The sequence below is a fragment of the Rhinichthys klamathensis genome, unplaced genomic scaffold (genome assembly GCF_029890125.1).
Source record: "Rhinichthys klamathensis goyatoka isolate OS25496 unplaced genomic scaffold, OSU_Roscu_1.1 h1tg000032l_1, whole genome shotgun sequence".
Classification (NCBI taxonomy): domain Eukaryota; kingdom Metazoa; phylum Chordata; class Actinopteri; order Cypriniformes; family Leuciscidae; genus Rhinichthys; species Rhinichthys klamathensis.
Window position 1 is genome coordinate 1,382,501 of NW_026606581.1, and position 26,320 is coordinate 1,408,820.

General features: G+C 39.0%; 1 protein-coding gene across 2 annotated transcripts in view; it reads left to right on the top strand.

The window, feature by feature from the left end:
- Positions 1-26,320, top strand: part of kif26ab (kinesin family member 26Ab) — a 95,728-nt gene that overhangs the window by 25,325 nt on the left and 44,083 nt on the right. For both annotated transcript variants that reach the window (XM_056245532.1, XM_056245533.1), the window contains exons 3-4: positions 15,244-15,732; positions 22,411-22,577. In XM_056245532.1, coding sequence (XP_056101507.1) covers positions 15,244-15,732; positions 22,411-22,577 — 656 coding nt within the window. The remainder of the gene's footprint in view (positions 1-15,243; positions 15,733-22,410; positions 22,578-26,320) is intronic.

The window sequence follows — 26,320 nt, forward strand, 5'->3', positions numbered from 1 at the left end:
CTGAACTACAAGTCTTTTGGTTTTAGCTAGAGGCATGTGGTCTTTACATATTTCAGTCATGAATCTCTGATCCACAGTCTTTAATTCACAGTCGAAATGAATTCTGGGGAATGAATCGTAGTTCCAAGTTGAAGTGATATATACTGTATAACACGGTAGAGTGTCCTGCCATGGGTCACACCCTTCATATCCCTGTTTTCTGAACTGTGGAAACAAGAATAGGATTCCAGCCAATGCACATCAAAACAGCAATTTCCTATTTGCTCATTTCCTGTTTTGACAGGAAGCAGAGGAAGATGGCTTGCTCACACAAACAGCGAGAGCAATGGACTGCTGGCTCGCGCAAGCAACTGTCCTCAGGTAGTTCGGCACAGGCGCTGATGGACCTCTTACACCCCGTTAATGAGAATGGCCTGCCGCGTGTGTTTAGGAAAGGAAGCTTTTGTGGAGAATGCTGTTAATCATTTCTGAAGTGGTGCCCTTCTTCCCAGGACGCTCCTTTTGACCCGCACACAATGCAACGCTTTTGAAAGCACCGGTTTCTTTTGTTTTTCCATCACATTCCATCCATCACTGCAATCCATCTTTCTGTGGGCAGGGAAGTCGTCGTCTCTGTTCACACCTAGCTAGTGGGAGTACAATTGAGATGTTACATTGTACCTAGGAACCATTTTTCAATTGACATTTCAGTTCAAACGTAAGTGCCTGCTGGCTGCCCTGTAGAGATAAACACCTGCTGATTCATAAACAATGGATCACATGACCAGTCAAATACTTACTTTATCTTGATAACTATTATGGAGTCACATGACATGGGGGAAAAAAGGTGTTGCCACTTGTTAAGATTTTGGTCCTACAACTTATTAATTAAGTCCCTTTTTTTTAGGTAACTAAATTAAAACTTAACTTAATTAAAACGTAAAAGGTTTTTCTTTGTTTAGATTGAACTGAAACTAGGGAATGATATTGTTTATTTAATGTATGCTAATTTCTCCTATTTTACTTTTGCCATCCTCTATTACTCACATAAACATTATTATGTTGTGATGCCTCAAATCACTTTTAGCATGTAAAATGATTGCTGTCAGTTTAGTTTTTTATTTATATATATATATATATATATATATATAATTTTTGTTAAGACAAAAAGTAATGGAAAAGTATTGAATTTCTGCAAGTAAAAATATGCTTTTAATAAAAATGATATTAAACAAATATTTTCCTAGTCAGTAATAAATATAAAAAAATAATAAAAAATTGTTTCCTAGGCAGTAATACATATTTTAATATTAATTATTCAAATATTGATTAAAATGAAATATTCTCAGTTCCACCCACCATTGGCAGACATGTTTTTTTGGGGGGTGGGGGGGGGGGGGGTTTGGACACTGCGTAGAAGTATTTGTGATTAAACTAATTCTTGAGACTAACCTCTTTCTCAGATTGCAGGGCAGATACACTGACAGGCAGCCAGAATACCCCCCCCCCCCCCCCACTACCACCATTATGCACTGCCTCGAATTGCTAATTAGGAAATTCAGTGATTATTAACCTTGGCACTAGACAGCGATCTCCTCATTTCTTTCATTATAGCCTGGAGTTGATTTAATCGAAATGCTACTTTTAGTTTGACTGTAGAGAGAAAGCAATTGCACGCTGTCAGCTGCGCACAAAAGCCCTCTGTTTTAGATTTTTGGAAAATATTATGCTTTGACATACTGTATACAGCACTCCCTTTCTTTCTAGCAGTTTGACCTTCTGTTTGCTTTTAAGTGATTTAATGGTGCATTATTTAAATTCTTCTTCTTTTAGCAGACGTTTATTGTACGAAAACCAATTTTACAACCCTTGAACCAACCTAGAGTTAAATATCTTGCTCGAGAGCACAGTGGTTTAACTGGCCCTTCTGGAGTTTGAACCAACAACCTTTGATCCACCAGGCCAGATCTCTAAGGTGCAGTGACGGATTATGTACAGTCAGCCAGTTATGATCACAACATAAACCTGTACGCTTTTTTATTTTTATTTTACAACAATGACTGGCTGACTGTACAGTATTCTGCATATTTCAATGCTTATTACCAAATAAATAATGGATATGAACTTTAGATTTTTTTTTATGTGAGCAGAACATTTGACCAATCAGAATCAAGTATTCCAGAGAGCCATATAACTTACTTATAGACCTTGTGTAGCCCCGCCCCTTTTAATCGCTGTTTAATCGACTGTTTTGAGTTGATCGACGTTTATATAAAAGGTGTGATTGCTTACTGTAAGTGTTTTGTATTTATATATGTTTGTATTTGAATGTACGATCATAGGGGGGTTGATCTATGTATTGTAAATCAATTCTAGGACAGGAACTCAGTGAGAATGTGCCATGTGTGATGAAGGTGAGGGGTCAAAGGTCAGCGCTCCTGAATGTTTAACTCTGTTGAAGCTGCAGTGCACTTCTACCCTGACCTTCAGAAGCTGCACAATTAGCTGACCTTTGACATCTCATACTAGCCAATGAACCCCTAGGCACAGACAACATGCTTCCACATTCTCTGTCCTACATTTGTGTATAGGATAGGGTTTAGAATCACTCAAAGTCTTCACTGAAACTCCCTCATATGGATAAAGAGAGTGTCCGTAATGCCGCTCCGGCCTCGCTTTAACCGAGTACACGGCTAAATGTGTCAGGCCATTAAAAATAATGTAATGAACTCTCAATGTAATAGGCTCTCATTCATATGCAAATCAGAGTGGATTCAGCCTTGGCCTTTCTTGCTACCTCACTGCACACTGACGCTTGTGACATCACTGTTGGCGATATTCTCCGAACGCTTTCATGTTTTAATTGCCTTGATGGACAGAGGACCAACAGGCGGAATGAATCCATCAACGTTTACTGTAAGTGCAGGAGAGATGCGTTTATGTAGGTTTAGTGCTTCTAGGCCATGACAAACTGAACATGTTTTGAATGGAGTTCAGGGAGAGAGTTTAAATCAGGATGGAGAGTTTAGGTTTTTTTTTCTTTTCTTTTTGCCTTGTTTCCAACAAATGGAACATTTTAGCTCTGATAAATGACAGTTATAACACTGGTTCAGTAGAAACAATCTAAAGCACCTATAGGTAATCTTTCTTTTTCTCTCTGTCCTATCTTCACAATCCCTGTCCTTTTATAATTTTGTCGTTTCAATTCTTCCCATTATAAGTCCGGATTGCCTCGCCTCATCCTTGCTGCCGTTAATGGGTAGCAGATAGATTTCGCTTTTGTATATTTACTTCAAGGCCGTTTATAGTCGTTCCAATTGTGTCACACAAAGTGGCTAAATGCCTTTTGTTACTATTTTTGATAAGCAAAGATTTCAATAAAGGGAGAGAATGAAAGGGGAATGCATTTTTATAGTCATTAAGGCGATTGGTTTGTGTGTTCTGCCTTATGTCTGCTCCAGACGGAGAAGGGTTCGGGAATCCTCAGTCTATCTTCCTATCTTTATTCACTCTGTCTAGACGTCTCTATTCACCCAAAGAAAACATTCAGACCTGCCAATCTCCGAGAGTCTTGGATGCCTTCCTTGATGTGTGTCCAAATATCTGCAGCACAAAGCCGTATTCAATTTAATGTCTATTGGATTATTTAATTGACTTTTTTGAAACACAGATTTAACAGCCAAACAAATAATAATAAAAAATAAAAAAATGCCTCTCTTTATTATATATAATGTCTCTCTCAGTTTATTTATTTATTTAGTAATGTTTCTCCTAAAATTCCTTATGAAAAACATAGGGTAGCTGCTGAATAGCATTATACAGATAATTTGATCTTCGGAGAGTTGCTGAGAAATATTTGAGTTGTTGCGATGTCTTCTAAAACATATGGAGTGAGATTTTAAAGGGTTTTTAGGGCTACATCTACATTAATCTGGATAAATTTGAAAACGGCGCTTAAAATTTATCCGCTTGGAAACGCGTTTTCAAAAAGCTCAGTTATCGCAGGACAAAAACGCTGTCTTCAGTGTGGACGGAAGAAAAAGATGCTTTTTCAAATGAAATCGTATTACTGTACAATGCCTAAAACTCTTGCTGAGAAGCTGGAGAATCAAGCAGGTTTCTCAAATCACTCTCATTTTAACATGATTTGCTGTATAGGAGAAACAAATGAGATTCATTATTAACAAGACATGATTTCTCTTTCCTATGTGTACATCCTTGTGAACTTGGCCTTGCTCCAATAGTTTTGACAGATTGAATTACATTTAATTACGCTGAAAGGCGATTGTTGTTACCAATGAAAAATGATTTAGGTCACCGGTTGGCATCTTTCATCATGTGTTGTTGCAAATTATCTGTATATATTATCTGAACATAAATTGTATTTTAAAGGACATTTTGACAGTAATTTTAACCAACCCACAAGTTACCTCACATTTTAAGTGAAGTGAAGTGACATGAAGGCCATGAATGGTAAATCATACTTCTCTCCTCTGCATTTAACCCATTCAAGTAAGTGCACACAGATTAGGAGCAGTGATTATCGAACACACACACTGCAAACCGTGGACACACACACCCAGAGCAGTGGGCAGACATTCACTGCGGATTGGGGGTTATATGCCTTGCTCAAGCGTACCTCTGTCATTGTCGGTATTGAGAATCGAACCCACAACCATAAGCAGATTAACCATATGGGCAATTGGGCAAATGCCCAGGGGCACCACGCAAAAATATTTTTCTCTTTTAAAACAAGCGATTCATTCTCAAACGCATTTCTAGCGTAGGTCTATATATACCCTTTTTTCAGAACGTTCTAAATTCCCTGAATGTTTTGTTGAAAGTTTATTAGTTTCATTATTTTATCCGTTTTTTTTTTTTGTGGACGCGCGATCTATACCGCCAGATTCACACTGCGTGAGCACTCTAGGTGTCAGTGCCGAAAGTTGGGTTGACGTCAAACTTGTTCTTATGTGCCAGTGCCCAGGGGCACACTGCCCACAACCTTCGGGTTACAAGTCAGTTTGTCTAACCATTAGGCCTCAACTGCCTCTTTTGTCTAGTAGATCCTGTGAATTATCTAGCCCGAGTCATCGAATCACATTCAACTCCAGAGTTTACGCACTCAGAGCAGTCTAAGACACCAGTCTCTTGTGTGAATGACTCTCCCTAATTATGCTGATGTGCCACTTTAGATGTGACTTTGGAGATTGAGTTCCAGGGACGAGTGCTTTAGAGCGAGCAATCTCATCAGTTCCCGTGCTGCTGTTGCAGACGAGTGGAGCTCATGCAAATTACCGACGCATGTGTTTGTGTGTTTACCTCTTCCTGTTTGCATTTTTCACTAGGTAATTAACTTCTCTTCTCGCCCACACGGGCTGGTGTGTGTTAAAGCCGAGAGAAGAGGTCTCTGTTGAAAGCAGATGGCTCTGGGAGGGCTTACAGGAAGTTGAGAAGAGGCTTAGAGCTGTGGAAAAGTTCGTGAAAGTTGGATAGAAGCTCTGTTCAGAGTTCAGTGTTTGCAGATTGAGGTACTTTGATTTTTCAGGATATATATATATATAATAGGGGCTTTTGCATCGGAGGAACCTTTTCATAGTTCCTAGAACTATTGGCGGAAGTACCCGGACTTTGGCGGTTTCGGAACTAGGAACTATTTTAGTTCTAGGAACTCCTATTGGAGGAACTAATTTAGCTCTTACTTCAGAGTAGGGTCTAAACCAGCACTATAGGAACTACCCGTGACATTAGTGTACGCTGATTGGCCGAACGCACGCGAAACACCAGCATTTAAAAAAAACCTGTGTAAACACAGATTGTAGCCTATATATTTACTCCACAAACTAACTCTACGAACATGAAAAACAGTGATAGATGAGCCTCTTAGCCTTTACGCTGAGGAGAAAATCCAACGCAACTTTGAGGGGATCAAGCTAAACATGATTATGTATTTCTGCTCAGCTAGCATCAGTGGATATCAACCACACGGCATACGCTAATACCTTTTCATATACTGTCTACTTTCTATGTATTACGTAATATAACGTATTAGACAGGACTGTTAGACAGATAGTAAACGAATGAACACGGAGAATGCGAGCACTGCGAGCTCAGGCTCTGGCTGGCTTTCTCAGCGCCGTCAAAATAAAAGTCACAACAACAAGCGCGGCTTACGTCACTTCAGAGTTCCTACTGGCGGTGCGAATGCAACCAGGAAAATGTCCTAAAAAGTTCTAAGTTCCTAGAAAATAACTTGTTCAAATCACATTCATCATACTTTGAAAGTCTTTATGCATATGCAAAATGTTAACATAAGGTTTTAGGCTGTTCCGTGTACTAAATCAGACATTTTTTTGTAGGGCTAATGGACATGATAATGGACTATGACTGATAAATCATTATTTTTGATGAGAGTGGTTGGCTGAAACATCCATTCACGTCATATGTGGCAATCAACAGCACAGCCTCCAGTGACTGAACTGCTGTCAGGCTGAACACACAATGACTCTTCACTCAGGTGCTGCTCTTTCCAAAGTGCTCAGTGGTGCCATCCACCTTGATTAGCTTATTAATAGTCAAGAACACCCACAATCCCTTGCAGCAATTACTTTCTTTCCCTGTTCTTCACCTTTCTGCAGGCAGCTGTACTTCTAAACAGATTGAAGAGTTGATTTATTGTTTTTATTTCCATAAACTCTGGCTAAAGAGATAAATAAATCAAAAGCAGTCTGGAGAGTTTCCAAACAGTCTCTGCACATCAACTATTTTAATTAGTTGCAGAAAGTAAGCCGGTGAGCATGTATAAATATGTATGCGCAAGTGAGTCTCTAGTGCAACGTAAGGCGGCGTTGTTAGTTTAACTAAGTTTGACTGCTGCATTAGCCCTGGGTCACATAAAACTCTATGTTGTGCTGAAGAGTTATGAGTTCTGCTCCAAAACTGAGTGAGCTGCCTATCTAGACAGCACTTTAAAGCCAAATTATTGCTACCAGGCATCACCCGTGGGCTTCATGTAGAAAGCAATCACTGTAAGGGAAAAACACCTAAGATCGACAAATTTGACTAGAAATATATTGCATTCAATACTGAAAAACATTTTTTTGTTGTTAACTAAGCAACGTGCTTACTCTCTTTGTTGTGAGTTGCCTCTCTTTTAAACATAAATAATAATAATAAAAATTATGTTAAAAAATGTAATTGTTTATCTCATAATTTTGACTTTATTTCTCGCAGTCCAAGTTTATATCCTGAAATTGTGAGTGAACATCTCAGACTTTCAGACCCCCCCCCAGAATCTCGCAGTTCTCACTTTTTCCCTCAAACTTCTGTTTACATCTTGCAATTCTGACTGTTTTCTTCTGAATTCTGGAGAGCAGAAAGCAACTCTGTGACACTGTGATTATATCTCTCTTTTTTAGGGGCACCTAATTTCGTGGATAAAGGATCTGAACAAAATATTCATTTCGTGAACATAATATGTGATTTTGTGCATTCATATGAATGAAAAATTAAATGTACCAAAACATTTCTCTTACATGTTAACTCAACAGTGCATAAAATACTGCATAAAATAATATCAAAATTGTTATATAAAAACTCGTGATAAAATAGTGTCTGATAAACTCGCTATTCAGAGAAAAATTGTGAGATATAAACTCGGAATTGCAAGACATAAGAATAGTGAGATAAAAATGTGCAATTTCAGTTTTTATTTTTTATTCTGTGGTGGAAGCGGGCTTTCATAAAATGCAGAAAGCAAGGCAGCTCACAAGGTTTGGGAACACCGCTAAAGTCAAACATGCAGACAAGTGCTTAATCTGCTTATAGTTTGTCTTGCAGCAATAAACTGCTATTTAAGCTCAAAGAAGCGTTCGGAAATAATGGTCTGTGGTTAGAACAGCCTCAATACTGACTGACTGCCCATCCAGGGTTTGACGAGGCACTGACAGCTGGAGTGATCCATGAGGAGAGTGAATGGGAGGGTGACAGACAGACGGCAGACAGTATTGTGGGTTATCCAAACAATTTGGGAGAAAGCTGGTTTCTTTCTCAAGCCCCAGTGAACAGGAAAAGCAGTTGAAGTATCTTACTGTGGAGAGCGATCTATGATGAATAGGTGATTGGGACATACCTGCATTCTTTTTTGCATGGACCCTGGAGATTGAAGATGTTCATGTCAAAATACAACTGCACAAATAAAGTAAATCGACTACGAATACACAGGTACATATTTGGCCAGCGCAGTCTCATCCCAAGACGTCATATAACTGACGTCTTGGGACGTCTTTTGACCATACGTCAATATCCGCCTTTTTAGGGTACCCTTAAACATCGGTTAGATGACGTTATCGGATCCTAACTCTACCCCAGACCTAAACCTACCCCTAAACCTAACTGACGTTAAAGGTAAAGCGTCAGTTGTATGACGTCCCAGGATCGTCATAAACCGACGTTTAAGGGTACCCTAAAAAGGCGGATATTGACGTATGGTCAAAAGACGTCCCAAGACGTCAGTTATGTGACGTCTTGGGATGAGACTGTGTTAATTTGGCTTACTTGGAGCATATGTGTATAGATGTACTTTTAAAATCTGGTAGACATTATGATCATTAATTTTTTTCTTTTTCAGCCAGGATTTTTGCTGGTCAGTAATCAGGAATAATATAACTGAATTTCTCAACAACAACAAAAAAACATATGCAAGATTAACTTAAGCGCATTAATCAAGTTTTCTTCGCTTTAGTAAGATTTAGTACCACTGTTTTATGGAAAGCAGGACAGTGTTTAGGAGAGGTCTTGATCTTTTGACTGTGTGCTACATACATATTCATGCACGTTAGCTTTGATTTATGAAACCTGCCACCTTTTCAAATTTATAGACATTTTAATTGATTAATTGATATTGGAATAATATGAATAAATTTGTGTAATTTGGGGATTTTTTTAGAGGCGTTTTAACCAGCCCTCTACGTAAAGTGGCTGACTGTAAATTTTCCTACCTATGCCACAGATAGATAGATAGATAGATAGATAGATAGATAGATAGATAGATAGATAGATAGATAGATAGATAGATAGATAGATAGATAGATAGATAGATAGATAGATAGATAGATAGATAGATAGATAGATAGATAGATAGATAGATAGATAGATAGATAGATAGATGTGATTGAACATTGAACAATTACTATGAAGTATTTGAGAAAGCTGTGTAATAAGTAGTTGTATCATACGCATGCAGAATACAAGAAATAATACCACTGACAGTGGATATAATCAATCAGACAGTAAAGAGAGAGCACCAACTGTGGCCTGTCACTCAGCAGACAGACAAACATCTGTGTTTCTAATGACCCTCTGTCTCATTCTCCCGCGGTGTGTGTGTGTGTGTGTGTGTGTGATCATCTTACTGCAGTGAACACATGTTAATAGGAGCTGAGGTTTGCTGTTTTTTTTTTTACATGTGTAAAAATATAATCATAGTGTTTTCTTTGTAGTTTAACATTTTCTATTCCTTTATTGATAGATTAATTTAACCCTATATCTATCATTAATTAATTAATTAATTTCTTGTCACCTTTGATCAGTTTAATGCATGCTTGCTGAATACAAGTATTAAAGACGTATAAAAAAAAAAAAAAGAAATCTTACTGACCCCAAACATTTGAACATTAGTGTATATTACACAATGCCAATCTTTATAGCTTAATTTCTACAAAATATAAGCAGTGAAGTTTTTACAGTAAGTCTCATAATAAACCTCAAGAAGAAGCTATTTTTTTAAAACTCAGAATTAGGCTCACATTTGCGAAGCTCGTGGCACCACCAGATTTTTAAATTTAAATTTTCTTTTTTATTGGCAGCCAAGGAAAGTCAAACCCCATATGCTCTTAAACGCGCACACACACACACACACACACACACACACACACACACACACACACACACACACACACACACACACACACACACACACACACACACACACACACACACACACACACACACACACACACACTACCTGCCGCCGTCCTATGCTCCTGTAAGTACACCCATAGTGGCCCAGAGGATCTCAGAGCTCCTGGTCTATAGCTTACATTATGACCCTGCTTAGGAATCCTTCCTGGGCTGCAGTGTGTTTGGGTAGATTGACCAAGGCATATGTGTGTGCGTTTGTGTAGAGGTCCACAGGGATTAGCGTCGGATGTGGTCTTTAGCTTTTTAGAGTATAGTGAATGTAATCTGTATTAATGGCCTGCTGTGAAAAGACCCAGCGCTCACCTTTTCACCACAGGGTGTGTAGAAACAGCTGTTCCTGGGACTTTCACACAACCCTGGTTTCCATCTCAGAACAGCTCCTCCCTCACATACCTGCAGCAAAAGTGCCAAACCACCTTTGCCAGTTGCTAGAGACTCAGTCAAGTCAAGTCAAGTCACCTTTATTTATATAGTGATTCATACAATTCAGATTGTTTCATAGCAGCTTTACAGTGATTACAGGAAAACAATGATGCAAACAGAATTCAATTCTGCTGTAAAGCAACTCTAAAAAGACAATAGTAAACAGCCATTATTCAGTTGAAATCAGTTCAGTGTTGATTCATTTTGGTTCAGTAACTGAGTTCAATTCAGCTATAAAGCAGTTCTGTAGAAAACAGTGATGTCATCATCCAGCTGTGTTGAGTTCTCATCCAATCGTGTCAGTGCAGTCAGATCAATAATATTGCTGAATAATAAGTGTCCCCAACTGAGCAAGCCAGAGGCGACACAGTCAGATGTGTATTTTTTTTACGAATACATATAACTTTAGTGTTAAAAACCTGTATTCTGTTATAATACAACGTATTACTTTAATTTGATGAGACTGAAAACTAGGTTGTAAGAGATAAAAGTACAGTCAACATGTCGTTACAAACCTGCTTGATATTCTTTCTTCTGCGGAACACAAATTAACATATTTTAAAGAATGTTTTGTTCATACAATGAAAATCAGTGGGGCCCAAAAACACATTCCTTCTATATATATATATATATAAAAAAGAATGAGTAAATGATGACAATTTTCAGTGTTTGGTAAACTATCTCTTTAAGGCAAAAGAGTTTGAATCTATCCAGGCTTAAAATTAATTATATACGTATATATATATATATATATATATATATATATATATATATATATATATATATATATATATATATATATATATATATATATATATTCGGTTTTGTCTAATTAAATATGGCATCTAGCAATAATTTTCAGCAATGGTGGTCAAATATCATAGATAAAGTTCTTTATCCACATGTTACAATCTCATCCATCATCATATGTTTTTTTCTCTTTTCACCTTCTCATTTGTCAGCTTTATCTTCTGCGTCTCCCTTTCCTTTCTCTCTTTTTTCACTCACATGTATTTCTGTAGCTCTTCCCCCACCCTTGTATTCTCTGTCCTTTCCCCACACTCATATCTCATCATCATTAGTTTTAGAGACAGTCAGACTAGCGGGCTGAGGGCACACATGTAGTCATTTATCCTTCTGTTGGCTTTCTGTTCTTTAGTGCATCACTAATCAGCAGATAGGCTCCTGCATTCATCCCCAGAGCTTCATAAAAACCCAGAGCTGACTGCCAATAAAGTCACACAATGGCCAACTACAAGCCCCAAGGCCAGGGGTCTAACCCTCATCTTACCTCTCATCATGTCTCTCTCGCTCACTCTCTCACTTCTCAATTTTTTATAATTCTCTTTCTGGCACTGGTGGATGGATGGTACCATCCTAATGGCGGTACATTTTACTATACCACAGAAAATACATATGTCTTCAAGTCAATGTGAAATCAGAATTCAGCCCATTTACATTTTTAAAGCAACACCAAGGAACTTTTCCTCTGCGGTCGCCCTACAGGTTGGAAGCGGAATTGTCCATTACCGCTGTCGTAAATAATTTAGCCTACCGTCGCACGCGCACGCTCGCTGTTTATCCAGCACCGGCTTTGAAATCAACAATGGCCACAGACAATTTGAGGAAGTGGTGGGGGAAGTGACGTATGCCGTAAAGCAGTCGAATTTTGTAGTTCTTTTTGTGCTCCGGTTACTACCCGAAACCCGAAGTTACATAGTGCAAGTAAAAGCGATACAGACCACGTCAGGCTATGGCAGACGTGTCATTTAACCTATTGTAAGTCGATGTGCCATCACAAGGGTCTTGGAAATATATTATGAAGGTTGAAAAACTACATAGTGTTACTTTAAAGTGCCCCTATTATGCTATTTTAAAGGTTCCCAGTTTAGATTAGGAGCTCTCTTACAATAGGTTTACATTCATCAAAACACTTTTCTCATAATATTCATCACCTCATTTCTCAAATAGTCTGAAAAGGGTTTGTTCAAAGATTCATTCTCTCTAAACCCCTCCTTTCCGAGAGCCTACTCTGCTCTGATTGGTCAAACGGCCCAGTTTGTTGTCGGAAAGGAAATGGCCATTACCACATCTGAATTTCAGCTCTGGATCTTCTTCAGCGCTTGAATACACATTTATACGAACAGTGACAGTGGCGTTGGTGTTTCCTTATGAATTCCAATGCGAGTTCTCACCCTTTTGAAATGCATGCAAAAGTGGATTTGTCGACAACACGAACCAAACTCTTCCAGTCTCGGCTACAACTACAGTGTTTGAGGGCGGGTCAAAGTAGATATTGTTCGTTAGCGGCCAATGAAGATCATAGACTGGCATTATACATTGTTACGTATATGTAACAGTAAGACTGGAATTACTGACGAATCGCTTCCGGCAGTTTAGAATTGATTCTTTCTTTTAGGAGACAATAACTTTCTTTGACATGCACTTTGATCTTTAAAGCTTTGCAGACCTCTATCATTTACAAACAGCTATATTACACACTGCATGAAAGATAATTTTCGCAAATATTTGAAGCTCCTGGTCTTGTTGTTCATGATTCTGTTCATGTTATTTCAAGGATTTAAAAAAAAAAGTCTGCAATTTTCCACTAAAATATAATAACTTGCTCCACTTTTGAAACGACTTACTCTTTCAAACCCCTCCAACCACCTGGCTTCAACAATTATGGAGAAACAAGAAAACTATTATGCAGCGTAATAAAAAAAAAAAAAAAAATGTTGTACATCTGTAGAATGTCGTTCTACCATCTCACATAGAACATTTTAGAAATACATTGCAAATGAGCAAGCATTCTAAAATCTAAACACACACACACACACTTCTTAGCACTAACTGGTTCCTTCTATATCTTTGAGTATTTGGCTGGCTTTGTGTTCCCAAGCTAAGATATTCAAAAATGTATCTAAATGATCATTTGTAAATATTCATGCCCTTTTGATTAGTCCCACAGAATAATTAGTAATTGGACTTTAGCACACCTGAGTTGAGAAGTTTAAATTCAGGGCGCAAATCACAAACATATCCGCCTGCATTCCCAACCGTCTGTAGGAGACCCCATATTTTATTTAACAGAGGAGTTTTGCTTGCATTTTGAAGTCTGTTTTAGTAGTAATTACGATTTAATTGCAATACATATCCTAATTTAGTGGTAGTCGTTTTAGGCTCTCGTTCATCCAGGTTTCTGTGGCTCTGAGAAAAGCAGGCTCCATAAAAATCAATGCTGCCCTGGGCTCCAGTCAGGGTCTAACCTCATTAATACTGATCTAGAATGTAACATTTGTGAATGTGAGTGTGGATGTAAAAGAGTAATTACAGCATTAAACAAGTGCCGTGAAGGAATAGTTTGCTCTAAAATTAGCATTCTGTCATCATTTACTCACGCTCATGTCATTCCAAACCTGTATGGTTTCTTTCTTCTGTGGAACGTAAAACGTCCAAGTAGCTTTTTTCCATGAATAGAGAAAGAGTGTGACTAAATAGTAAATAATGACAGATTTTTCATTTTTAAGTGAAGAATTCCGTACAAGCATGTCATTAATTTCCAATTAATTCTACATGTTCACCTTTTATATCGGCTTTATGTTCAGTTGTAGTATCATGATAAGTGATCCTGTATTGTAGCAATAGTTACTGCTCCAAGCACTTGATTGTGTTTGAGTGCGAGTACACACACATAAGCCCCTGTCCATCAGGTAGACTGGCGTCATGCCCCTGGCATTGAATGGGAGATGATTATTTTCATGCTGGGTCTCTTGTCATATCTCTCCCTGCTGGGAGTCTTATCAAATGTAAATACACGCTGCAATGTGCTTCATGCCCGGGCTCAGCTGTTGTTTTCTTTACACCCTACCGCCCACCACCCCACCCCCCCACCCCACTGCTCAATCCCTCCACCCACAAAACTCTCACTTTTCAGCTCTGCTTAGTTTGAAATATTATAATTAAGATGAGGCTTCTGGGACAACTAGGAAGATCTTGTCTAAATGTCTGCAGGCTATATGGCTGGGCTGGTTTTTATCAGCAAAACTCATCCAAATATACATTTTTCTGCATATTTTTAAATGGCCTGCTAATAAATTGTTGTTAATTGTTATAGCATTTTTAGTATTAATATCACAAATGATTCTTCGTTTTAGACCGTGAGCTCAGATAAATCTGGAAATAAGAAAATGTATCTATATTTTAATATTATTTTATTCTATAATCTTTACAACATAAAATATAACATTTATATGTTACATTATAAAACAGAAACATTATAAACATATTTGTTGATGTTGTTAATGACTAATTATAATTCATTTATTATTATGATTATAAATAAATTTCAAAGATTTACAGCATTAAATATATATATATATATATATATATATTTAATGCTGTAAATCTTTGAAATTTATATATATATATACACACATTTTAAAATATTAATATTAGTAGTGGTACTAGTAATAATAATAATAATAATAATAATATACAAAATAATTTATTATTATTATTGTGTTTTTAAAAACATATTTAAAAATTAGAGATTTATATTATCATATTTTTATATGATGTATAGAATATTGTTGTTGTGTTGCTGCTGTTGTTGTTGATAAGGAGGATAATGATAATGATGAGGATGATGATGATGATGATGATAATATTATTATGCATTTTTTGAAGATGAATGAATGAAGATGTTTTTTTTTTAATAATTTTCACATTACAGAGATTTATCGCTTTGTACTATTATTTTATACTTTAGACACCAAGCCAGAATTCATCTGGAAAACAATAAAAACAAGCATAATTTCTATCTATAACAGCTCTTTTCGCCTCTTTTGCTCTCTGTAGGACCCTGGATTTGCTTCCTTTATCATCGACCAGCTGCAAGTGCCTGATTGGCCGCTGAAAGGAGGACATGAAGGAAGGAGGTGTCAGGTGTGTGGAACACCTGCACAGCAGCTAAAACAGCAGGCGCTTCAGACTCTCCAAGAACTGTACCCTGGTTCCCACATGCCATCCCCGCCTCCCAACACCTTCCCTGGGCATCCCACCAGGCTGACGACTCACAACGTGGTCACTCTTTCCTCCAGACCTACCAAATCGAGGATACCTCACCCGGCGCACAGCGTCCTGCCTGTAGGGGAGCGGCAACGTGAGCTGGGCTGGTCTCAGAGCCCGTCTCCCAGCGCTGGTCCACTGAAACCCAGCGTGCAGGTGACCATGGGAGGAAGACCTCTGACGGGGACCATTGGCTCAGTCACCATTCAAGCCCAGCAGTATTTAGAGGGCATGTGGAGCATCTCACGCGTCAATAACTTCCTGCCTCAGCCAAACCCGGTATACACCCTTCAATTTCTTTTGTTTATGCATTAAATGAATTTATTGGTAATCAGCTGATCTGATGTATCAGATCACATTTACTACTATACTAAAAATCAAACTCCTAATGTGTTCAATTTATAAGTGACCATGTTTATTCCCTGCAAAGGCTTTATCGTTCACAGTAGGAGTAGGGTGTAGGGGTTGAAAATAACAGACATATGGATGCACTTTTGCTAAGTCAAATGTGCTGCTGTTATTGTCATATAATGGTTGAGAGGTATGGAAAAGTTCACTTTGAAGGGCTTTTTGAAGCATTATTGTTTGGAAGTGCTCAGCATAGGCATCAGTTATAACATTCGGTCCGGTTATGTGAGAGCTACAGCTGTCTGAATGAGTCGCAGTTGAAAACACCTGCATAACTGAATCACATGCACTCAGTTAGACATGGAGAGCATGCTTGAAACATAATGCACTAAGACTGTGTGTTAACATTTTATGTCCTCATTGACAGATTTGTAAATCTCTAGTGCCGTTTTACATTGTCAGTGCACCTGTTGCTTTATGAGTGAGTGTTTTGGAAATTAGTATCATGTTGTCAATGAATGGATCGGTATTGCTGTTTCAGTTACACTTTATGATGAGGTTTACAGCGAGGTATATGCACTACCATTCAAAAGTTTGGGATCAGTAATATATATATATATATACACTCACCTAAAGGATTATTAGGAACACCATACTAATACTGTGTTTGACCCCCTTTCGCCTTCAGAACTGCCTTAATTCTACGTGGCATTGATTCAACAAGGTGCTGAAAGCATTCTTTAGAAATGTTGGCCCATATTGATAGGATAGCATCTTGCAGTTGATGGAGATTTGTGGGATGCACATCCAGGGCACGAAGCTCCCGTTCCACCACATCCCAAAGATGCTCTATTGGGTTGAGATCTGGTGACTGTGGGGGCCATTTTAGTACAGTGAACTCATTGTCATGTTCAAGAAACCAATTTGAAATGATTCGAGCTTTGTGACATAGTGCATTATCCTGCTGGAAGTAGCCATCAGAGGATGGGTACATGGTGGCCATAAAGGGATGGACATGGTCAGAAACAATGCTCAGGTAGGCCGTGGCATTTAAACAATGCCCAACTGGCACTAAGGGGCCTAAAGTGTGCCAAGAAAACATCCCCCACACCATTACACCACCACCACCAGCCTGCACAGTGGTAACAAGGTATGATGGGTCCATGTTCTCATTCTGTTTACGCCAAATTCTGACTCTACCATCTGAATGTCTCAACAGAAATCGAGACTCGTCAGACCAGGCAACATTTTTACAGTCTTCAACTGTCCAGTTTTGGTGAGTTCTTGCAAATTGTAGCCTCTTTTGCCTATTTGTAGTGGAGATGAGTGGTACCCGGTGGGGTCTTCTGCTGTTGTAGCCCATCCGCCTAAAGGTTGTGCGTGTTGTGGCTTCACAAACGCTTTGCTGCATACCTCGGTTGTAACGAGTGGTTATTTCAGTCAAAGTTGATCTTCTATCAGCTTGAATCAGTCGGCCCATTCTCCTCTGACCTCTAGCATCAACAAGGCATTTTCGCCCACAGGACTGCCGCATACTGGATGTTTTTCCCTTTTCACACCATTCTTTGTAAACCATAGAAATGGTTGTGCGAGAAAATCCCAGTAACTGAGCAGATTGTGAAATACTCAGACCGGCCCGTCTGGCACCAACAACCATGCCACGCTCAAAATTGCTTAAATCACCTTTCTTTCCCATTCTGACATTCAGTTTGGAGTTCAGGAGATTGTCTTGACCAGGACCACACCCCTAAATGCATTGAAGCAACTGCCATGTGATTGGTTGATTAGATAATTGCATTAATGAGAAATTGAACAGGTGTTCCTAATAATCCTTTAGGTGAGTGTATATACTGTACTGTATTTTTTTTTTTCAAGAAATTCATACTTCTATCCAACAGTGACACATTGAATTGATCAAAAGTGACAGACTTTTACATTGATACAAAATAATTATATAAATAAATGCTGACCTTTTGAATTTTCTATTCATCAAAGAATCCAGAGATCACAGTACCACGGTTTCTATAAATATATTAAGACAGGCACCAACCGTTTTCAACTCTGATAAGAATAAGAAATGTGACTTGAGCACCAAATCAACATATTATAATGATTTCTGAAGGAAATGTGACACTGAAGATTGGAGTAATAAAGATGCTGAAAATTCAGCTTTGCCAACAAAGGAATAAGTTACATTTTAAAGAATATTACATTTTTATTTTGTAATAATTGTTCACAACATTACTGTATTTACTGTATTTTTGATCAAATAAATGCAGCCTTGGTGAGGAGAGACTTCTTTCAACTTACCGACCCTACAATTTGAACAGTAGTGTATATATACAGCAGTTTAAATAAATGCAAATATTTATTGTTATTGACTGTTGACAATATTCTCATAATGGCTGAATGGCATGTGATTATCATCTGTCTGATATATTGGTCTCAGACATACAGTATATCGATCGATCACCAGAATGCAGGTTTGGCAGATTGACAGCTTGAGGAGTTCATTTTATTACTCCTGCGTTTTATTGACTGCCTGCCTTACTGCACTGTTACATTCCACAGTGGCCTGTTGAAGCTGTATAAGTGTACAGCTTCAGCGTGTTAAACTAAACAAAGCTCACCACCACAGGTGGACAGCTCAACTATTCCTGTCTGTCTTCCATTGCTGAGTCTCTGCTGCATCAGAGCGGTATCTAATTATAATACATATCTCATCTTTTTGTGGTGTTGACAACCTTTTGCAGTTGCCTTTGAGAGCCTTTTTGTTCCTGCCAACAGTTACCGCTATTGACGAAAGGGGATTAACAATAGTGATGCCAGTGCGTTTTCTTTTTGCACTAATGTCAACAAGTGCTTTTATTCCAGCGAGTGAGCCGACACAGAAGCTTTTAGTAACCAGCATGTGCTTGTGCACAGACAAAGCAAAAAGCCTTGGATAAAAAACTGGCCCAGTACGTCTTAAAAAAACTAACAGAAGCTGTCTGCCTTGCGGTACTTACCCAAACACACCACTCGCACATGTAGTTTGTGCATGAGCGGGAATTGCTCTGAGCTCCATGTTTCCCCCTAGTTCAAAGATGTGCCTTGTATAATTTGGAACGGCTCCTTCCTTTCATTAGATTGGAGGGATGACAATATTGCATGCAGTGCGCTGGGACTTCAGCAGAGCCTTGAGCAAAGAGCTTTAATTCATCTGATTTCTGAGGGGAGAAATGACAATCGGCAGGAGGAAAGAGGAGGAGATAAAGCCTTTGAGATGGACTGAGTCTGACAGGAAGTCTTTGGAGGGGCCTTGTGTTCTGTGAAGTAGAGTTTTTATGTCTCTTCTAGTGGGTAAAGATACATCACTACTTTTGAAGCAGGTGAGAGTTCCTCAAAAGCAAAAAGTGAAACATCAAATGGCAAGGAGAACTTTGATGCAGAATCAGGGCATTCATCATCAACACATGATGAAGTTGACACCTGTCAAGTTTAGATTCAAACATACGCCTGAAATACTTAGACAGACTGTGTGTGTGTGTGTTTGTTTTGAGCACTTACTCTGTTAATACCATTGCATTCCTTTTAAGTCCTTTGGATTACTTAGATAAATACCATGATACATGTATATGTGTAACAGATATAGACCAGTGTGTGTAAACCCCACTCCCCTGTCCTGCGCCCTCGTTAGCCCATCCACCTTCCACACTGGAGACCCGGGTCCGAATCCCGCTCGGACAGGTCGAGCAGGACTGGTTACATTTGGTGCCAGAAGCCGGATGGGGGTCAGGTTTAGGGGGTGAGTGTAATGTACGTAGGAGTAAACCTCACTACCCTGGCCTCAAGAGGCACGCCCGCCTCCCACGCCGCAGCGGGTCGAGTAGGACTGGTTACATATGTTCCATGGTAACAAGTGATTACAATATTCAAGTACCATGGTATTACGATCAAGTACCATGGTATTACGATCAATGTATTACCATCATGATACCTGTTTATATAGGGGTATAAAAACACATTTAGACCCACACTTAAGAAAGTGTATATCATTTTCATGTTTTTACACATCCGACATGTACTGTAGGCTGCACCAAATCGTCAGCTTAATCTTGATTCCTCTTAAGCTTGTTTTGGCCAAAAAGACATTTCCAGAATGCATTGCAATGAGCACAGTGAAGTTTTAAAAAAAAAATATATATAATCTGATTAGAAGCACCTTTAAAAAGAGAAAGAAAAACTGCCTTGAGAGCATGTTACTGTCAGCTTTATTGCTCTTTGCTCGAGCTTGGCAGATAAAATTATTAGAGCATATCGAGGTGGGATTTTCCACGTGGGCTTCATATGGGCTGGAATGACCTAGTGGCCTACTGGGAGCCCAAAACCAGGAATCCTTAAGCAGCGTGAACAGACTGTGATCTACCGCCCTCTGAGCCAGAGAAAGAAGGAGAGAGAGAGAGAGAGAAAAATTATGCTGCTTCTTTCAATAAAGGAAAGTGAAAGACACAGACCTTCGAAAGGAGATGCGAGTAGTAGGATTTTCTGGATTTTGGTGGGGTGTTTACTGGGTGTAGGGTGTAGCATAAAGAGAATACCTGATTTTATTGAATGCTAGGAGCTCTTGCAGCTGTACTTTAATGACCCGACCTGGGGATACATCATGCGCACCTCGTGCTCTGTGTCTGACACTCATGAAAACAGCTTGACTGGAGGGCTTAAGTCCTCAAAAACCCATAGTGGGTTTTTTTGACAGCTGCTTCAGTGTGTGTGTGTGTGTGTGATTGTGTGTCTAATGTCTGTGTTTGTGTGTCCCAAATTCAGTCTCGCTCTGAATGCGTAGCCCCTTAAACATCCTGTTGATGTGAAACCTGACACTCGTTTCTTCTTTATCTGTACGTGGGGGGATTACCGTCCTGTCCAGATAGACACCATTCGCTGTCAGTGTGACGCTGTTTTGATTTATCACGGCTCGTCTGAAATCGGAATGCCATGCTTTGTGATATGACTCTGTTGTTTTTGACATGGTGTTTTTTGTGTTGATGAATGCATGAGTGCTAAGTTCAAATGAGCCCTTTCTGACTTCTCTCAGACATAAAAACCTGGACACTGTAAAGCAGCTCATATAAAAAGTGGCAGGAACAGCTAGTGCATGTGAAGACATTCAGAGAAACAAATTTAGTTTAACTAATGTCCACATGAATACTTTGTCATTTTTAACAACACATTTGTCAGTTCTACAACATAACTGACAGACATAACAATTATTGATTTCAACCCTAAACAGAAAGCAATTATAGACATAAACGCAATACTGAGGCATCTGAATAAACAGACATGAACAACTCAAACAAAACAAATCCATTTTTTTTCTCTGCTTTGTTTAGAATCCCCCATCCCGCAAGTTGAAGCTTATATTTTAGTAATTGTTCAACCAAATGTCACAGTTCAACAAAGTGCAGACTAGAAACATCTCAAAATGGATGCTACTTGTCGTAGTCCATCTCTCATGTGTCTGAAGGTTTGTGATGTATGAAGCTCATATGTCATCCTAGGTATATAAATATTTCTCCTGTCAGAGTTGCGTCGACACATCACGCACTGGATGGGATATGCTTCATGAAAAGATTGTTAATGATGTTATTTTAGTTGCCAGACACGAATCCAGAGCAAACACGAATCCAGCCATTATGCACAACCACCACAACGTAGCTGACATGCCACGCTAAAGCCATGGTTGTCTATGGCTCAATGTGTTCAACTCACTATAGTCTTTGGGAAATGGTCCAACCTTACCTGAAGCATTTTAGCACTCTGCCTACTTTCAAAACAAGATCTTGACAGATAATATTGATTGTGGGTTTAACTACTTAGTTACTCAGAGACCTCTGAGACAAAGAGGTACAATTGACTTTGGTTCAATAATGAAAACATACCTGAATGAATGGGTTCCAGTGCAGGGATATTTAACAAGCTGGAAAATAACTCTAAAAACTCTATTCATATTCCTTATTTACGAAAAAGCAGTTAACAGACTCAATGCAAGAATTATGTAACAGCATTTAAAATGTCAGAATGTATAGTTGATTCCTAGAATCATGCTCGCCCACTTGCTATACCTTCACTGAGCTTTTGTGTGGACACCATTGGAGACACTGACAGAAGACTAGTTTCTTGAACTGGCCTCTTTCTCGAGTGCAGAGGAAGATGTGCCTATATTGCCTCGGGTCATGAGAGACCTAGTGGACCCATTTCTGGATTGACAACCCCTGCATCTCACTAAGGATTTCACATTTCTTGTGAGCCCGTCTAATCTCTACCCATTAAAACCCTATTCATACCTTTAGTACAGGGATGAATGTTCCTTCCTGTTGGCTAATTATGTACTTTATCATAAATGCATGCGAGTAATTGTTACCACCTCCTTTTAATACGGTACCTTTGAAACATAATTTGTAAGGGAACTGCCTCTTGCTCCTTGTAAGGACTTGCTGTCTGTTTCTTCTAGAAGGTGTAGCCTAGGCATAGGATTCTTGGAACTGTTTAAGTTAGCGTAATATAATTTAGTATCTCATTATTGAATTTCAATATTTTAAGCGTCATATATCCTGCTTCTTCCCACCCCAGTCACAAGGCCTCGTGGGTCAAGCAGAGCAGAGCGAATGGTCTTCAGACACAACCATCTCCAGAGTGTCCATAACTCCCTCCAGACAGAGAGGTCAGGTTCAGGATGGCCAGGCTGTGCCCTCTTCCTCCGACCATCCCAGTTCAGCTGCGGCATCCTTCTTCATCAGGTAAGAAAACACATTTACCATAAATCACTTAATGGATCCTCAAACATCTATATATAGCAATTCATTGTTATTAAAGGGGTGGTTTTAACCCTTTAGGCGCCAGAGGTTTTTTCCTAAAACGTTTGATTTTGAAATTTATTTTCAAAAGGCTATATCTTAAAAGTGATAAAAGATAGAGACTTTCTGTAAATTAGAGAAATATTAAGGATGACCCAAAGTTTATGTAGGGATTACATTTTCCCATCTAATTTGCATATTATGACATCATATGGTGGTGGCAGTCTTGAATTATAGAATTTTCATGAAAAGTCACGTTTAAATGATAAAATGCAGCACTTCTTTCCCCCCAAAATGTCCATCACCTTCTGTATGCTATATTACACAATACTGAATGCTCAGGTATGTAGTAAGTAGTAAGCAAACTGTGTAAATCATTATTAATAAATGGTAGAAATAACCCGAATGCATGTAGTGGTAGGCCTTTTGCTGTAGAGATTATCCATTTACTAAATACAGTATGCACTCTGATTCCATGTATGGGGCACATATATATTATTCATATGACATACAAACACAAGTAGACAAGACCTGTTTAGTTCAAAAGCTGACTCGCCACGGCAAGGCACAGATCATGAGTGAGACGATACGAGCAGCGCGGCCAGATCTGCCTCACGCGGGCGCCGAGCATACCTGTCAACATTTGGGGGGGGGTAAATGTACAACTTGTAACGACTGGAAATAAGGTGTGGCCCCTTTAAGAGCTGTGCGCTCCCTGTGGAACTGTCGGCAGTATTGTATTGAATGTGCCTTGGGCCTCGAACACACCTTTTGCGAACACCCCATGTATGCGGGTAATTTATGTTTGATGATAATTTTTTTCTTATTTTGTTTATTAAGTAACGATGTGGACGGTAGAACGTGTGACAGACAGTTAGGCTACACGAGTTCGATTTGGGAATAAAGTGCGAGTTGTGAGATGCCAATCGCCTCCGTGTGTCTGTCTGGCCTCTGCATGCAATAACTTCAGTTGAGAGCTATCCCTAATCTTCCTGAAGCAACGCGTTACAAACTGTACTTAAGTTTCATTGCGGGAACACCACCTTCATCACCTGCCATCATGTCTATCGGCTCGCTTTCGGGTTAAACTTTCCGCGACTGCGCAAATGGGTTATAGGTTGCCAGGTTGAGGCGACAAACGGGTTGAAATTGTAAATGGTCTGTGGATTGTGTGAATATAATGCATTAAATACAATCTGGCAACTGGTCAACATTAGACAAACATATTGGTCCGATTATTCATAAAGGAGTTTGGCCCGGGCCATGCAAATTACGGGAGTTTCCCGGGAAAAATAACAAACCGGGAGGGGTCCGGGAGATAGGGCTAAAACACGGGAGAAACCCGGGAAAAACGGGAGTGTTGACAGGTATGGCGCCGAGTGTGCACAGCTCGGACTACTGTCATTGTCATTGCGAGTCCTCACCCTGCCTCCACGTTGCCTCCTAACTGTCCTATGAATACTTCGGTTAATGCCATTTTCACAAGATGTAAAATACGTCTTTGATGTCCCCAGAGTGTGTATGCGAAGGTTTAGTTCTAAATACCCCACAAATATTTTTATATAGCATGTTAAAATTGTCACCTTTTGAGGGTGAGCAAAAACGCACCGTTTTTGTATCTGTCCCTTTAAATGCAAATGAGCTGCTGCTCCCGACACAGAGGGCGTAGCTTCAAGAGCTCCTGTGTGTTAGCAGCTCTGATTACCGCACATAGACACGCACTGAAAATTTTAAAAACCTTTAGCATTTTTGTTCAAACCGGAGTCAGACAATGATGGAGAGACTCAAGAGAAAGGTTTCTTGAGAAAAGCACCTAACCCTAGGTTGCTTCAGGAGAATTGTCCCTGTAGTAAGTGTACTTAAAGTTGCTTTGGATTGAAGTGTCTAGAGCACTGCCTAAATTAAATGATGGCATGATTTTCGGAACATGTATTCTAGTCTTTTATCAGTGTATTCTCAATTCCACTGGTATGTGGAAAGGAGTGGTGACAGGAATGCTTCTGGAATGCTTATGGAAAACACATTTGACATATTTTTCAAGCCAAGTGACAGCATGGGACATTAAAGAGTGTTCAGGGGCCTCTCCCTTTGTGGAGAATGAGGGCTGTCGAGTTTTTAGATCCGCTTTGGATGCTGCCACCTGCCCGAGCACTTCCAGGTCATTCTGAGACAACAGACAGATGTGACCCCATGTAGGACAAGGTTAATTTTTGCAGTCTGATTAATAATTGCTTGTCTGTTTTCTTTGGAGTTGATCTCAAAAGAAGCGGATAGCAGGGAGGCTGTTGCGTCACAGAAAGAGAAAGATGAGGAAGAGAGAGAGAGAAAATAGATTTGTTTTGGCCTCTTAATTTAAACTCCTGGGTGGATGAACAGAAGAAGTAGGAAATAATGTTAGGTACCACCTCTTGTTTCATCGCAAATAGTAGTGCCTGCCAAGAATTTTATTGTTATTGTTAGGAATGAGGTCAGTTATCATTTTGCACACCCTATTATCCTTGGAATACTGGTTCCAAGACTAGGAACTTTGTTAATAACAGCCACTCATTTTCTAACTGTCATTAAATTAGTAACCAAAGACAGAGAAATTTAATAACTGCACTAGATCAGGGACTGTATATGGCATAGACAATCCACTCATACATGCATGAGTGGTAAAAATCCTAATTCTCAATATTCTCAATCTGTTGAGTGTTTTGAGATACTTTGACATAAGTTTGCATCAATGTTAGTTTTCTATAAGAAGTCAGGCTAGTTGCATGTTTTAAGCAGTAAAACAAGTGCAAATGATTCATTGATATTTTTTTTCAAAACAAGACCATTACTATTTTAATAATGTCTTGCTCCACCCAGAAATTTACCAAGACTTTCAGATACCTTTCACCTCAAAGATGTTTGACCTGATCAGAGTATGCAGAATAAGAAATGCCAGTGCAATACCTTGCTTTTAGGCATGCCAAAAAATGTATGAGGGGCATCCTCTAAATTAGTCATTATCAAACTTCTACATTTAAATTAAGAGCTGGTAGTGAACATCCAGACCTGCAGTTATTCCTCTAGTGTGCACTGGGCCTTTAAACTGCTTGTACAACAAGCAGGAGGCTGGATCCTCTTGTAAGTCAAATGTTAATTAGAGTGCAATTAGAGTTGCACAGCGGAGAGGAGAGCAACGGGGGACAAAGTAAATCTGTTCCCAGTCATCCATTCAATGTTATGATCTTATCCATTTAATTCCAAAACTTTATAAATAAAATTTCAGAACAGCAGTGATCAGAATCCATCTTTGACCACCTCTGAATATGGTTTTGGTGATCTAATCACAATGTTTCTTGGGTGTAGTTAATGTACACCTGAGGCCAAAATGTTGCCTTACAATTGCCTTACAATATCAGTATCACAACTTTCATCCCCAAAAACTATATTATGGTATTACATTATAAACGGACACTACTATAATGGTATTGAAGTACCTTTTAAATACATTGATCTATGGCAATCAGTAAGTTCCATGATATTAGATCTGGTACTATTGCTGAACCATGCTACTGCCACAGTCCTTTTGTAAGGCATCTTTGGCTATAGTAAGTTGATTTAACTTTCTTTTATTCAGACGGTACTGTATTTATTAGTGAGTATGTATTGAGAAAATAGAAGCGGACGATGTGTAGATGCATGGCTGAGAAGAA